At 44.6% G+C, this 16,955-nt stretch overlaps 3 protein-coding genes across 3 annotated transcripts in view; 2 read left to right on the top strand and 1 right to left on the bottom strand.

Moving 5' to 3' along the window:
* Positions 1–16,955, bottom strand: part of LOC146755413 (receptor-type tyrosine-protein phosphatase T-like) — a 158,749-nt gene that overhangs the window by 16,588 nt on the left and 125,206 nt on the right. The window lies entirely within an intron of this gene.
* Positions 11,285–12,382, top strand: LOC146755416 (uncharacterized). The gene is given in 3 exon segments (XM_085525586.1): positions 11,285–11,548; positions 11,551–11,916; positions 11,919–12,382. Coding segments are annotated over 3 exon segments (912 nt in total). The 5' UTR covers positions 11,285–11,461; the 3' UTR covers positions 12,378–12,382.
* On the top strand, positions 14,398–15,495 carry LOC146755415 (uncharacterized). Its single transcript, XM_085525596.1, is given in 3 exon segments — positions 14,398–14,661; positions 14,664–15,029; positions 15,032–15,495. Coding segments are annotated over 3 exon segments (912 nt in total). The 5' UTR covers positions 14,398–14,574; the 3' UTR covers positions 15,491–15,495.

Below are 16,955 nucleotides of genomic sequence, written 5' to 3'. Positions count from 1 at the left end.
GCAGCAAACAATGTCTGAAGAGGAATTGTTTCTTAAGGAGTTTGTTTTTACGTAACAGAGTTCTGACCATATGGTCACTTATTTACACACTTAAGAGATCAGCACCACAACTCTCAACTCAGAATATGACAAAGGTTGGCTGGTGAGTTATTTTTGTAACAAACTCCCAACTTCACGGAGCTTGGTTTTAACAGAAAGTGTTAATTGCTGTTAAGTCAGTGATGCTATTCTGGGTTTACTGCAGTGCAGCCAACGATGGAGTTTGGCAGAGAGAATTCAGAAAATAATGAAGCCCATCTCACAAGTCACCACACTGTATGGCAGAGCAAGAATTTCTCAAAAGGAGCAGCTCTAAACTGCAAAAGCAGAGGTTCATGCAGGCCACTGTGGAGGCGTATTGGCACAGCAAAAAGGAGCCTCAGTCATTTCAGCCCACACCTTTACCAGCTGTGATCACTGTGATTTGCTCATTCCCATGGGAACTAAATTAAACCAGATTTTTTCTTTTAAACAGGCAATGTTTGTTTGCCTATCATAACCCCTGGTACAATTACAGCAACCTAAGCAGAAGAGTCACCATCCTCATTTCCAAGCATGTTATCCTCTTAGGGTGGTCATTTTCTAGCTGAACATTATTTATGCCTCAGGAAGAGAAAATGAAATACTGCCTTGACTAACACTACCATTCAGAGAAGGTTTAAACTCTCCACAATAAAATACTAGTTTAATCCAAGCAGAAGACATTTCTCAGTAACAGGATGAATAGGTGGCTGGCTCAGAACACAAGGCAATATTTGTGCTCATAAAAAGTCCCAAACCATGCAGTTGCAATTAACGATTACTGAACTGGATCAATCACTACACAGAAGCCTAAGTAAAAGCCCAATAGTTACTGAATATTGACAAACATTTTTACTCAACTTGACAGCTGTACTCAATAACAAAGCTTTTCTTTGAGTAGCTTAAAAGAAGCTGCCTTTGAGCCACAGGACACATCCCTGTGCTTTAGTCAAACAAGTACGCTCAGCACACTCAATGTGCATAGTTTGCAATAGTTGATCATGACTCACTTCATGGTCTTTTTGATAGTAAGCAGCAACAAGATTATTAACATCCACAGAGGCTATTATTCACATGTGGTTTTTGGAGCCCAGTTGGACGCCTGTGTGAATTTATTTATTTTTACTAAATTGCCCAAAAGTGTGTATACATTTATGCCCTGTGGACTGCAGTTCATTTAGAACCTAATAGCGTTATACACACAATGTTAGATTTTGATTAGAAATTAATAGCATTAACTGAATCACATTTTCTGGCCATGCTCTTCCCTGCTGAGAAACATGGCTGTGCAACATCCATTCCAAGCTCTGCAGGTGATACAGACTGAGTTTATACCACTTTTTGGGTGAAAACTTCCAATATTTTACCTGCTAAGTTCTTTGACATAACCTAAATCCACCTTTATCCCCAGAAGGTAACTCAAATGTTGTACCAGCCACACCAAAATAACTGGTTAATGTAGCCATGAATTGACGCCACCGGGACCCCGCTTAAATGAAGAGCATTATTTAGCAACCACATAACAAACACTGCACCAAGTCCTGGCACTTTGGTTAAACACATGGAGCTAGAAGTGACAGAAGGGTTAAATGTACACAAACAGAGATGTTCAGAATGTGACGTAAATAGTTCATAACTTTGCTGAGAAATCCTCAGAGCCTCTAAACACCCAAGTATGCCAGCTCTTCCTTCAGCTCAAGTTCCTCACAGTTCTCAACAAATTTTGCAGTCAGTGCCATGCTACTTATTTAATTTTTCGCTTCCTCTTACAGAATGCAGTTTAATATGCTATTAGGAAAGTCATTTGGGCAATCCTTTGTTAACCTTCTGCCACATTTGACTATTTTCTATCTTCAGTAGCCTTCAAATCCCAAACAGAATTTTAACCCTCCCATGAGGATTACTTTATTTAATAAACTCTCGGGAGGTATTTCAAAAGCTTTGAAATCCCTGGTAAATCCAGTTTTTAATCCATTATTACACTGGCATTGAAGAAATTTCTGTAAATTAGAACGTCATAGTGCTCTGCTGGTTAGTCTGTCATGCTGGATTCACCTAAGTGGATTCATCTATTTGTTATTGTTTTAATCGTTTTTACCTCCAAGCTTTCTAGGATCATCTCTTTTTCTTTATGTTAAAGAAAGAGACTCCTGGCTCTTCTCTTCAGTAGCCAATTAAGCAGCTGTGAAAAAGCACATTAGCAAATCAAGTCCTTCCCCTAAAAAATTCCTCAGAGAATTATGAAGTTTTCTTGTTTGTTACTAAAACCACAAGTGGTTGTTTGACCAAGAATCAAAGAAGGAAAAAAAACCTCCCCCCACACCTCCCAAGAGAAAAAAAAAAATAATGCTAGTGCAAAGTAATCAGTTAGGTTACCTGAAGTGTAGATTTCTGTACCTAAAAAAGAACCCAATTACTGATATTCTGATTCTAGCTGACTCATCAGTCCTCAATTCCCGCAGCCAGGAGATTTAAATAAACTTAGAATCTCTTATTACCTTAGTCTGAAATTATCTTTCTACCCCAATTTCAAGTGTCTGTACTAGACCTCAAAGTTATTCTTAATAGGCTCTTTTTATTATTTAATTATTTTTTAAAGTGGAATGTTATTTTTATCTTCAAAGGGACAGCAATGATAAGATTGAATCTGAGTGGGTAAGGATCCAGGAGAAGACCAACAGGGCGAACATCCAGGTGGGGGTCTGTTAAAGACAACCTAATCGGGATGAAGAGACAGACAAGGCATTTCTGTGAACAGCTGGCACAGACTGTATGATTGCCAGCCCTTGTTCTCATTGAGGACTTTAACTTCCCCTGATAAATACTGGAAATATAACGCTGCACATTAATCTAGACCCACAGTCTAGGAGGCTTCTAGAAGTTATGGAAGACAAACTTCACAGCTGGTAAGAGTGCCTACCAGGGGAGGTGCACTCCTAGACCTGGTGTTCACAAACAGAAGAACTGATGGAGATGTGGAGGCCAGGAGCTGTCTTATGCAGAGCAATCCCGCAATGGTAGAGTTCTCTATTCTTGGGGAAGGGCTAATGAGAATCTCCATCGTTTACTGGATGCAGATGGGTACCTGACCACTCAGGATAATGGCAGCCCATGGCTGGCATCAGTACCCTCTTTGCTGGGTAAAGAACTGACTGAACACCAGGCCCAGAGAGTGGTGGTGAACAGAGTTAAATCCAACTGGTGACCAGGCACTAGTGGTGCTCCCCAGGGGTTCAGTACTGTGGTCTGTCCTGTTTAAGATCTTTATTGATGACCTGGATGAGAGGATTGAGTGCACTCTCAGTAAGTTTGCAGATGACACCAAGTCATCTTTTATGATTCTATGACTTATTTGCTTTATTCCATGGCAGCCCTAACAATCTCTCTTAGTTCATACTTTCAGTCTTCAAAGATGCCACCAAATGTAGCAACGCTTGAATACACTTACTTCAGTGTAAGGACAAACAGTAGCATGGTTTCCTACACATAACCCTTCTTAATTCTTCAATTGGAACAGCAAGATAAAAAAACCTAAAACTCTGTGCGAGACAGCCTTGAAACAACATAAGTATCGAGACTTGAATGGAGGGCTGGGCAATTACAGCAGAACGTTTAAGATGGCCAAGAGGTAAAGTGAAAAATTCAGTTGTATTTTTAGAACATGAAGGAAGTTTTCAGTACTGGCATGAGTTCAAAAGGAAACAGATTTTTCCATAGGCAAAGCTCCCCCTTACCATTCCATGAGCACGCTGTTGAAACAGGCTGTAAACACTTTAGGTAGAAAGAACTCAAATTAAAACATACTTGAGCGGTTTTCTCAGGTTCTGATACTGCTCTAAATGAAGCAGACAAATAAAGCTCCTCCTGAACTCAGCACGATCAGGATCAGGGCCAAATTATTAACAAGCATCTTTCTGAGTAGGATTATCTATCTTTGAAAAATAATTGCTCCTCGTGGCCTTGCAAACAAATGAGCAATTTCTGTAGGACTTACACCGAGCTAACTAGAATTTCCACAAATTCATGCAAACAAACTAGCATTCCAAGCATGGGGACACAATTAAGCTTTCAGGCTTTCAGTTTTCCCATTAATCTCTATTACAGAAATGTACTCTGGAATCCTATTTCTATGCCTCCTGATTTAATATATTGAACTCTATTATTGCAGCTGCAGGAAGCTCTCAAGTCAACACCCTGGCAGAGATTTTGGGATGGAGATTTCTCTAGCATCCACATTCTGCTCCATTTTAGAAATAAGAAAATGCCTCAAAATGCGTAAGTCAGTTTTTTTTCCTCTGGTGATCATGTACAACATAAAACGTATCACTTTTAAACTTGTATTTATTAGCATTACTTACGCTTATAACATGATCCAAAAACATAGGCAGTTACATAGGCAAACACATAGTAAAAATATCAGAGGGATCTTAGGACTTCTTCCCTTTCTAGAGGCCACTTTCACTTTGACTGCAAGCAGCATAACTCTATGTGTGCTACAGCAGGGTCAGCATGCATTATTCTGCCCACAGGCACTGGGATGGCAGTCTACCCACAGGTGAAGACTTACAGAATAAATTAGGAAGTTCATACCCCAGGGGAACGATTGTTAAAATAAGCTCAGCATTTCTGACAGCCATGCAACGGTGTTTCTACTCTTGAGGTTTTATGGATGCTCAATTGAAATAACTTGCTTAGCTTGCTCACAGCTGCCATTCACAAGGAGCGCTGATCTACAAAATGCAGCATGGTGAGCAACCTCATGAAACCCATTAGATTTTCCTTTAAATGTCAGTGTACGTACAGGTAGCCTATTGGATCATCGGGCTAATCAGTTTTTCAAGGCAGTGGTATTGTGTTTGGATAGCACATGCATTTCTCAAGCAATCAAGATTACTCAGTTTTTAGTTTTATTTTTTAAGAGCATTTAAACTGTCTTCTGTAGTTACTTGTTAAAGCACTGAGACGCACTGGAATGCAGAGCCCAGTACCCAAAAGCTGACTGTGGAATACTGCCTGAAGTTTACCATCTTTGAGCCAGCGATACACAACAACATGGAGGTACTGCAACCAAACGTCAAGAGCCCAGTGTTGTTACACGCACAGAGCTGTTCCCTTCCCAGCTCTGAACTGAAAGGAATAGAGAATATACTACATTAAAAAAACATTGTCTAGAAGAGCAGTAAAAATGATAACAGCTTAAAACACAGTCCATGCTCAGATTGGCTCTGTATCCGTATCATTTTCAGCAGCTGGGGAGGAAAAGTACCCAAAACAGACAACTGCTGCTTGTGATATAAACATAAAAACTACATTTAAAAACAAATAAATAAATAAACACAAACCCCAAGCTCTTTTCCATTTGTTTAGTCTTTCCTCTTACTTTTGGTATTCAGAACACCATGATGTGAGCCCCTAGAGGAATGGAATTTGAGCAGTTCTGCTGCCTGACAATTTCCTTTGCTATTTTGCCTCCTCATACTGTAAAGGAAGAATCCAATTTCCAAACCTACAGACAGTTCATTTAAAACACATCTTTCCATTTTGAATGTGTACCACTTGCAGCTTGTGCTTTGAGGACACGCAATTATGTTTCACCCTAGTAAGGCAAAGGCTCAGCATATTCCACTAAAACTGGTAACAGGCTGAAGGTTTACATTTTAAACATAGATAACTTGATGAAAGTCTGATTTCACAGCGCTGTGAAACACATACCGTATGCTGAGTGCAAACTTTCCTCCAAGAGATCTTTCTGAATTCCATCCTGTTTTAATTTCCTCCTAACGTATTCTATTCAGAACGCTTTTACTTTAAACAGTTCAAGATTTTAGTTGTTCTATTTACAATAAGGCATAAAGGAATTAACAAGAACTGAGATCATTTGCTCCATTTCTATTTTGCATTCACACAGCCTCCATCCAGGGTGCTAATTTGGTAGAACAGTGGAGGATGATTTCCTCCTGCTCACAGAACCGCTTAGACTCAGCATGCAACAATTTGCCTATCAAACAGTTTGTTAAGAGCTGAAGGGTATATATTGCTCATCTTACTCTAATTCTCTTGGCCATGAGCACACTTATTTTTTCCGTAGTATTTTCAATATGGCTCAATACAATAGTAGATTTTAACTTCTTTCCATTTAGGAAACTACCAAATGACTCTATGTCATATGCAATGGTGCTAGAAATAAAATATCCAGAAGTATCTAAAATTCCAGATAGTACCAGTGCCATAAGGGTACACACAACTAAGGATTTGTACCAAACTCTGACAATGTCAGTGAAAGCACAGCACTTTAAATACGGCATTCACGCTGCCTACAGCTCCAGATACCTTTAAATCACGTGAAGTACAACAATTATGATTTCCAAAAGCCTGGTACATCTTGATTTCTGCATTCTCAACCCATACATGTGCTGCATGACATGATTTCATGCATTCAACCACACAGTTGTATGGCAATTGTAGACATGCTTGTAGCATGTAAAGCCTTTGGTATAGCAACGCATTTGCAGCTCTGAAAAGGCGTGGATTTTAATTACTCATCAATCTTTTGAAGATGTTCTTACTACTTTGACGTCTAAGATGCTCTACAGATCAGTCAAGGTACAAGCCTTAATAAGGCTCTGAAGGTTTTCTTAACCTTTACCAGAAGTGTTGTCTCATTTTTAGCAATGGAAGTCACCAAAGCATGAAGAAAAGCTTACCTCAAAGACCTAAGGAAAAAAACTGAAAGAAAGATTATGCATTGCATATATTATGCAAACATGACCACTGAAAATGTATTACACAGTTTTTCTCTCCTTCTGAATTAGAGTGAGCTGATTTTCCAACCATATCTAACACGAAAACAGATTTTCATAGAAAAGATAACTCTCTAAAACATTGTTTTCCTTCCTCAGCATATAGTGGATGAGCATTACATGCAGAAGGACATGGGAACGTCAAGACAAGGAAAGGCAGGCCTTGCCACCCAGCCTCCAGGGCAGCTTGCAAAGGCCTCTGCTGCAGTGAACATTCTCCCATAAATCATAAGTAGTACTGAAGCTACACATTTGATGTTGTATTTTTCTATTCTCAGCTACTGTAGTCCAGACTATCCCTAATAACTTCTTGAACTATATCCTACAATGCACAGTTTTCAGTACACAAAGCTGATACAAGGAAAGATTCCATTATGACAAGGGTGGCCAAACATTAGAACAAGCCTCCTACAGAGATGCTGACGCCCTGGGCATGTCAGTATTCAAGAGACACTCCAATGCCCTCACAAATTTGTTTCATCCCTAAAGAGGCCACGAAGCTATTTAAGTAGGTCCCTGCCAACTGAACCATTCTGTTCTACTCGGGGGAGACAACAGAACCAAGGCACCTTGGTCAAAGGTGGCTGCACTGACAGGGCTTGGATTTCTTGAATTCACTCCTCATACCACAGCTGTTTAATTACTGGACTCAACAAATATCTATGCCAAAACACTTACTTTGCTCAGGATGATGAAATAGCCAAGGTAACGTAACAAAATACATATATTTGCAGAATGCTTTTATGCACTACTTCCCACCAGCCACCAAGGATTTGAAACTTCAACTTCAATGTTTAAAAACAACAAACCTACAAACACCGTTCCCCATTGGTTCCCCTAGAACCTGTACCAAGAAATTACCATCAAGCTATTTTTAGGACCCTCCTGGACCTGTTTTATAGCAGCTGTGTGGTATTCACCCTTAACATCTGGCAAGTTGAAGTAATCACAAGGACAAGAGCACCTGATGCACAGGTACCTCTCAGGTCCTTAAAGAATACATCATCAGTGTCATCATCCCAGAAGGGTGGCAACACTTCACTTCCTCTCCCACAACTGCCCTGCCTGTCGCTGATGAAGTTCCAGTAACCGTCCATCATGACACAACAGGCACAGGGCTCTTCCCAACACATTTTGCTAATGCCAATGACACTGCAGCTATGGGACACTGCCAAGACTTCCAGCTGCTCTACCTACTTCCACCTGCTGTGTGCACTGGTGTATAAATGTTTCAAATGCGCTCCACTGTACCCAGAACTCATGCAAATGACTGAAGGATCTCAATAGTATGCACTGCTTCAAAGTTTGTTGGCTTGTCTGTTTATTACTGTGAGCTGGTTTTATTTCTATTCATCTTTCAGATTATATGCACCCTCCATCCCCATTGAAAACTATGGCTGCTCTCAGGCCATTGCCTCCCCACGCCCAACACAGCCATGTTTTGGTCACCATGGGACATTCTAACGGTCACACTGCCACGGCTTTCTGATGTCACAAACCACCTCCCTGACAACCGCTATAAATACAGGGACCCTGACAACAGAACATCAGTCCTTAGTCGACTCGCGACTTGGTGACACACTTGTGGCCCGAGGAGCAACTCAAACTCATTTCCCACCTTCCGTGTTGTCCCTCGTGGAGGAGGATGGATCCTCCTCTACCAAAGAAGCGGCGGCTTCAGGGGAGCAGCAGCAAACCTGAGCCGATGGATGTCGATCCACCACAGAGCAGCGTCGAGCCCATGGAGGTGGACATCCCTCTGCAGGAGGAACCCATGGAGGTGGATCCACCTCCATTGAGGCAGGGCAGACACCCCAACATCGTGTCTGCCTGGCGACGCTGCTACCTCCATCGGCGGCGCACCAGGGGCTCTCCATTTCCATCTTGGCGTTGAAATGGCACCATCCGCCAGAGAGCCCCTGCGCCAGCTGCTGCTCCCTGCCGCCCTTTCTTCCCCGCCCTCCATCCTCAGCCTTCCCCAAGACCTCTCACCTCTTCTTCCCCTAACTCTGAGGAGACGGGAAGGACTGGCACTGCTGTCCCAGAAGCTGCTGCGCCGGGACAAGACAAGGAGTCCAACAGATGGCTTTCAGCTTCCTGCAGCCTCCAGCTGAGCCCTGACAAGAGGGCAGGACTGGGACTGGTGTCCTCTCAGCTGCTGCACCACCACAGCACGAGGAGTCCAGCGGACGGCCCTGAGCTCCCTGCGGCCTCCAGGCGCTGGCACAGAAGCTACAGAGGCGGCTGTTCCTTTGGAGAAGCAGAGGACTTGGCTGTGGACGGGAAGAAGGGCTCAAGGGCAACACCAAGGTGCACTGCAGTTGCTCCACTGGGACTTCTGTTTCAACACTGGGCCACAACCGATTTAAAAGGACAACACAAAGTAATAACAATAAAAACCTGAGCAATTCTTAAAAAAGCAAAACCAGTCTGTGCCTCTCCATGTGGGTACTTGAGGGTCTGCCTGGGGACTCCCATGTCCCCTCTTGCTCTCCCCAGTGGGAATGGCTCTGCCCCACAGGGTGAGGGCCCAATCCAGGTTTCAGTGCTGGGTAGGAGCCTGGGCACACAGCAGCCCAGGGCAGGCTGCGGGCACGGCCTGTGCTCAGCGCTGGGCACAGAAAGCCAAGAAGGGGGGATGGAAGGCAGCGAGGAACTGTTGCAGATGCCATGGAACTAAACAGGAGGCATTACTTTCAGAGCAGCAGAATCTGAGTTGTTCTACTGCCTCTTCTCAGAAGCCACATGCCTTCCTTGTCCCATAAGGCCAGATGTTCTGCTTATAGCAGTGACACAAAAACAAAGCAAAGATGAAACTGTTAGTCAGTGGAACATTGATCTCAGCAAGGGTGATCATATTCTTGGTAGAACGAATAAAATCACTGACATTCTACTAGTATGAAATGTCTTTCAAAGTGGGGAACAAGTCTACAGAAAAAAAAAAATGCTGAAGCATTGCATTAGAATCCCGGCCCGTTTTACCAGCTCCCCATTCTGGATCACCTTTCCACACCACTCTGCACTGCAAACCCTTGTAATACGATTGGAAATGCTTTGCACTGCTCTTTCTGCACACATGCAAGTGGGGTTTTGAGGAAGCAATGTCAAAGGCTATCCTGGCACTAACTAGATTCTTTTTCCTGTCAGGCCACCTGTTTGTGAAGAAGCATGGATTTATCTTGCACTGTCAATACAGGTATTTTTCTACCTGATGAATAAATCATTAGGGATAACAATAACCAAGTCCCATTATTTACATTTACAAGAAGAACATTCAAGGCTGACACTGTCTAATTTCAAAATGATAATTCATAGACTTGATTTTCTATTTTCTTTGGGGCTTCTGCCTCACCTTGTTAACACATGGAACATACACACACACAACGACCTTGCACACTGATTAATGTAACAAAATACATATATTTGCAGAATGCTTTTATGCACTACTTGAATCTTTGTACAAAGCAGACCCTAGTATTTACAGCAGCAATGACTTGTGCTTGCTGGAAGGATGTGTTAGGGATTCCCTCAGGAATTAGAGGTTACAAAATGATCCCCATGCTCTTGATTCTGGTTACATGTCATATCACTGCTTACAGCCATGTTACATCTTCCACACAGCTCAATAAGGACTTAAACTCCTATCTGTTAAAAATCTAATCACCAGCTTACTCTTGAGTTCTGACATGCTACCAGAGGATGCAGAGGATTTCAGAAGCAAAGGTCACACTCCAAGCTCATCCTATTCAATGCAAGCTATGAAAACAGCTCCAAAAGTAAGGCCTCCTATTTTATTACGTTGGACCAGGACATCAGAGGCAGATATTGGTGGTATTGATATCCTGGGTTGAAGTTTTGTGACAAATTCCCACCAGCCACCAAGGATTTGAAACTTCAACTTCAATGTTTAAAAACAACAAACCTACAAACACCGTTCCCCATTGGTTCCCCTAGAACCTGTACCAAGAAATTACCATCAAGCTATTTTTAGGACCCTCCTGGACCTGTTTTATAGCAGCTGTGTGGTATTCACCCTTAACATCTGGCAAGTTGAAGTAATCACAAGGACAAGAGCACCTGATGCACAGGTACCTCTCAGGTCCTTAAAGAATACATCATCAGTGTCATCATCCCAGAAGGGTGGCAACACTTCACTTCCTCTCCCACAACTGCCCTGCCTGTCGCTGATGAAGTTCCAGTAACCGTCCATCATGACACAACAGGCACAGGGCTCTTCCCAACACATTTTGCTAATGCCAATGACACTGCAGCTATGGGACACTGCCAAGACTTCCAGCTGCTCTACCTACTTCCACCTGCTGTGTGCACTGGTGTATAAATGTTTCAAATGCGCTCCACTGTACCCAGAACTCATGCAAATGACTGAAGGATCTCAATAGTATGCACTGCTTCAAAGTTTGTTGGCTTGTCTGTTTATTACTGTGAGCTGGTTTTATTTCTATTCATCTTTCAGATTATATGCACCCTCCATCCCCATTGAAAACTATGGCTGCTCTCAGGCCATTGCCTCCCCACGCCCAACACAGCCATGTTTTGGTCACCATGGGACATTCTAACGGTCACACTGCCACGGCTTTCTGATGTCACAAACCACCTCCCTGACAACCGCTATAAATACAGGGACCCTGACAACAGAACATCAGTCCTTAGTCGACTCGCGACTTGGTGACACACTTGTGGCCCGAGGAGCAACTCAAAGTCATTTCCCACCTTCCGTGTTGTCCCTCGTGGAGGAGGATGGATCCTCCTCTACCAAAGAAGCGGCGGCTTCAGGGGAGCAGCAGCAAACCTGAGCCGATGGATGTCGATCCACCACAGAGCAGCGTCGAGCCCATGGAGGTGGACATCCCTCTGCAGGAGGAACCCATGGAGGTGGATCCACCTCCATCGAGGCAGGGCAGACACCCCAACATCGTGTCTGCCTGGCGACGCTGCTACCTCCATCGGCGGCGCACCAGGGGCTCTCCATTTCCATCTTGGCGTTGAAATGGCACCATCCGCCAGAGAGCCCCTGCGCCAGCTGCTGCTCCCTGCCGCCCTTTCTTCCCCGCCCTCCATCCTCAGCCTTCCCCAAGACCTCTCACCTTTTCTTCCCCTAACTCTGAGGAGACGGGAAGGACTGGCACTGCTGTCCCAGAAGCTGCTGCGCCGGGACAAGACAAGGAGTCCAACAGATGGCTTTCAGCTTCCTGCAGCCTCCAGCTGAGCCCTGACAAGAGGGCAGGACTGGGACTGGTGTCCTCTCAGCTGCTGCACCACCACAGCACGAGGAGTCCAGCGGACGGCCCTGAGCTCCCTGCGGCCTCCAGGCGCTGGCACAGAAGCTACAGAGGCGGCTGTTCCTTTGGAGAAGCAGAGGACTTGGCTGTGGACGGGAAGAAGGGCTCAAGGGCAACACCAAGGTGCACTGCAGTTGCTCCACTGGGACTTCTGTTTCAACACTGGGCCACAACCGATTTAAAAGGACAACACAAAGTAATAACAATAAAAACCTGAGCAATTCTTAAAAAAGCAAAACCAGTCTGTGCCTCTCCATGTGGGTACTTGAGGGTCTGCCTGGGGACTCCCATGTCCCCTCTTGCTCTCCCCAGTGGGAATGGCTCTGCCCCACAGGGTGAGGGCCCAATCCAGGTTTCAGTGCTGGGTAGGAGCCTGGGCACACAGCAGCCCAGGGCAGGCTGCGGGCACGGCCTGTGCTCAGCGCTGGGCACAGAAAGCCAAGAAGGGGGGATGGAAGGCAGCGAGGAACTGTTGCAGATGCCATGGAACTAAACAGGAGGCATTACTTTCAGAGCAGCAGAATCTGAGTTGTTCTACTGCCTCTTCTCAGAAGCCACATGCCTTCCTTGTCCCATAAGGCCAGATGTTCTGCTTATAGCAGTGACACAAAAACAAAGCAAAGATGAAACTGTTAGTCAGTGGAACATTGATCTCAGCAAGGGTGATCATATTCTTGGTAGAACGAATAAAATCACTGACATTCTACTAGTATGAAATGTCTTTCAAAGTGGGGAACAAGTCTACAGAAAAAAAAAAATGCTGAAGCATTGCATTAGAATCCCGGCCCGTTTTACCAGCTCCCCATTCTGGATCACCTTTCCACACCACTCTGCACTGCAAACCCTTGTAATACGATTGGAAATGCTTTGCACTGCTCTTTCTGCACACATGCAAGTGGGGTTTTGAGGAAGCAATGTCAAAGGCTATCCTGGCACTAACTAGATTCTTTTTCCTGTCAGGCCACCTGTTTGTGAAGAAGCATGGATTTATCTTGCACTGTCAATACAGGTATTTTTCTACCTGATGAATAAATCATTAGGGATAACAATAACCAAGTCCCATTATTTACATTTACAAGAAGAACATTCAAGGCTGACACTGTCTAATTTCAAAATGATAATTCATAGACTTGATTTTCTATTTTCTTTGGGGCTTCTGCCTCACCTTGTTAACACATGGAACATACACACACACAACGACCTTGCACACTGATTAATGTAACAAAATACATATATTTGCAGAATGCTTTTATGCACTACTTGAATCTTTGTACAAAGCAGACCCTAGTATTTACAGCAGCAATGACTTGTGCTTGCTGGAAGGATGTGTTAGGGATTCCCTCAGGAATTAGAGGTTACAAAATGATCCCCATGCTCTTGATTCTGGTTACATGTCATATCACTGCTTACAGCCATGTTACATCTTCCACACAGCTCAATAAGGACTTAAACTCCTATCTGTTAAAAATCTAATCACCAGCTTACTCTTGAGTTCTGACATGCTACCAGAGGATGCAGAGGATTTCAGAAGCAAAGGTCACACTCCAAGCTCATCCTATTCAATGCAAGCTATGAAAACAGCTCCAAAAGTAAGGCCTCCTATTTTATTACGTTGGACCAGGACATCAGAGGCAGATATTGGTGGTATTGATATCCTGGGTTGAAGTTTTGTGACAAATTCCCACCAGCCACCAAGGATTTGAAACTTCAACTTCAATGTTTAAAAACAACAAACCTACAAACACCGTTCCCCATTGGTTCCCCTAGAACCTGTACCAAGAAATTACCATCAAGCTATTTTTAGGACCCTCCTGGACCTGTTTTATAGCAGCTGTGTGGTATTCACCCTTAACATCTGGCAAGTTGAAGTAATCACAAGGACAAGAGCACCTGATGCACAGGTACCTCTCAGGTCCTTAAAGAATACATCATCAGTGTCATCATCCCAGAAGGGTGGCAACACTTCACTTCCTCTCCCACAACTGCCCTGCCTGTCGCTGATGAAGTTCCAGTAACCGTCCATCATGACACAACAGGCACAGGGCTCTTCCCAACACATTTTGCTAATGCCAATGACACTGCAGCTATGGGACACTGCCAAGACTTCCAGCTGCTCTACCTACTTCCACCTGCTGTGTGCACTGGTGTATAAATGTTTCAAATGCGCTCCACTGTACCCAGAACTCATGCAAATGACTGAAGGATCTCAATAGTATGCACTGCTTCAAAGTTTGTTGGCTTGTCTGTTTATTACTGTGAGCTGGTTTTATTTCTATTCATCTTTCAGATTATATGCACCCTCCATCCCCATTGAAAACTATGGCTGCTCTCAGGCCATTGCCTCCCCACGCCCAACACAGCCATGTTTTGGTCACCATGGGACATTCTAACGGTCACACTGCCACGGCTTTCTGATGTCACAAACCACCTCCCTGACAACCGCTATAAATACAGGGACCCTGACAACAGAACATCAGTCCTTAGTCGACTCGCGACTTGGTGACACACTTGTGGCCCGAGGAGCAACTCAAAGTCATTTCCCACCTTCCGTGTTGTCCCTCGTGGAGGAGGATGGATCCTCCTCTACCAAAGAAGCGGCGGCTTCAGGGGAGCAGCAGCAAACCTGAGCCGATGGATGTCGATCCACCACAGAGCAGCGTCGAGCCCATGGAGGTGGACATCCCTCTGCAGGAGGAACCCATGGAGGTGGATCCACCTCCATCGAGGCAGGGCAGACACCCCAACATCGTGTCTGCCTGGCGACGCTGCTACCTCCATCGGCGGCGCACCAGGGGCTCTCCATTTCCATCTTGGCGTTGAAATGGCACCATCCGCCAGAGAGCCCCTGCGCCAGCTGCTGCTCCCTGCCGCCCTTTCTTCCCCGCCCTCCATCCTCAGCCTTCCCCAAGACCTCTCACCTTTTCTTCCCCTAACTCTGAGGAGACGGGAAGGACTGGCACTGCTGTCCCAGAAGCTGCTGCGCCGGGACAAGACAAGGAGTCCAACAGATGGCTTTCAGCTTCCTGCAGCCTCCAGCTGAGCCCTGACAAGAGGGCAGGACTGGGACTGGTGTCCTCTCAGCTGCTGCACCACCACAGCACGAGGAGTCCAGCGGACGGCCCTGAGCTCCCTGCGGCCTCCAGGCGCTGGCACAGAAGCTACAGAGGCGGCTGTTCCTTTGGAGAAGCAGAGGACTTGGCTGTGGACGGGAAGAAGGGCTCAAGGGCAACACCAAGGTGCACTGCAGTTGCTCCACTGGGACTTCTGTTTCAACACTGGGCCACAACCGATTTAAAAGGACAACACAAAGTAATAACAATAAAAACCTGAGCAATTCTTAAAAAAGCAAAACCAGTCTGTGCCTCTCCATGTGGGTACTTGAGGGTCTGCCTGGGGACTCCCATGTCCCCTCTTGCTCTCCCCAGTGGGAATGGCTCTGCCCCACAGGGTGAGGGCCCAGTCCAGGTCTCAGTGCTGGGTAGGAGCCTGGGCACACAGCAGCCCAGGGCAGGCTGCGGGCACGGCCTGTGCTCAGCGCTGGGCACAGAAAGCCAAGAAGGGGGGATGGAAGGCAGTGAGGAACTGTTGCAGATGCCATGGAACTAAACAGGAGGCATTACTTTCAGAGCAGCAGAATCTGAGTTGTTCTACTGCCTCTTCTCAGAAGCCAGATGCCTTCCTTGTCCCATAAGGCCAGATGTTCTGCTTATAGCAGTGACAAAAAAACAAAGCAAAGATGAAACTGTTATCCACTTGAACATTGATCTCAGCAAGGCTGATCATACGCTTGGTAGAATGAATAAAATCACAGACATTTTACTAGTATGAAATGTCTTTCAAAGAGGGGAGCAAGCCTACAGAAAAATAACACTGAAGCATTGCAGTATAAACCCAGCCCTTTTTACCAGCTCCCCATTCTGGATCACCTTTCCACACCATTCAGCTCGGCAAACCCTTGTAATACGATTGGAAATGCTTTGCACTGCTCTTTCTGCACACATGCAAGTGGGGTTTTGTGGAAGCAATGTCAAAGGCTATCCTGGCATTAACTAGATTCTTTTTCCTGTTAGGCCACCTGTTTGTGAAGAAGCATGGATTTATCTTGCACTGTCAATACAGGTATTTTTCTACTTGATGAATAAATCATTAGGGATAACAATAACCAAGTCCCATTATTTACATTTACAAGAAGAACTTTCAAGGCTGACACTGTCTAATTTCAAAAAGATAATTCATAGACTTGATTTTCTATTTTCTTTGGGGCTTCTGTCTCACCTTGTTAACACATGGAACATACACACACACAACGACCTTCCACACTGATTAACGTAACAAAATACATATATTTGCAGAATGCTTTTATGCACTACTTGAATCTTTGTACAAAGCAGACCCTAGTATTTACAGCAGCCATGACTTGTGCTTGCTGGAAGGATGTGTTCGAGATTCCCTCAGGAATTAGAGGTTACAAAATGATCCCCATGCTCTTGATTCTGGTTACATGTCATATCACTGCTTACAGCCATGTTACATCTTCCACACAGCTCAATAAGGACTTAAACTCCTATCTGTTAAAAATCTAATCACCAGCTTACTCTTGAGTTCTGACGTGCTACCAGAGGATGCAGAAGATTTCAGAAGCAAAGGTCACACTCCAAGCTCATCCTATTCAATGCAAGCTATAAGAACAGCTCCAAAAGTAAGGCCTCCTATTTTATTACGTTGGCCCAGGACATCAGAGGCAGATATTGGTGGTATTGATATCCTAGGTTGAAGTTTTGTGACAAATTCCCAC

The sequence above is a fragment of the Coturnix japonica genome, chromosome 32 (genome assembly GCF_054131305.1).
Source record: "Coturnix japonica strain WE chromosome 32, WE-NBRP24, whole genome shotgun sequence".
Lineage (NCBI taxonomy): Eukaryota > Metazoa > Chordata > Aves > Galliformes > Phasianidae > Coturnix > Coturnix japonica.
This window is presented reverse-complemented; position numbering and strand designations above follow the sequence as displayed.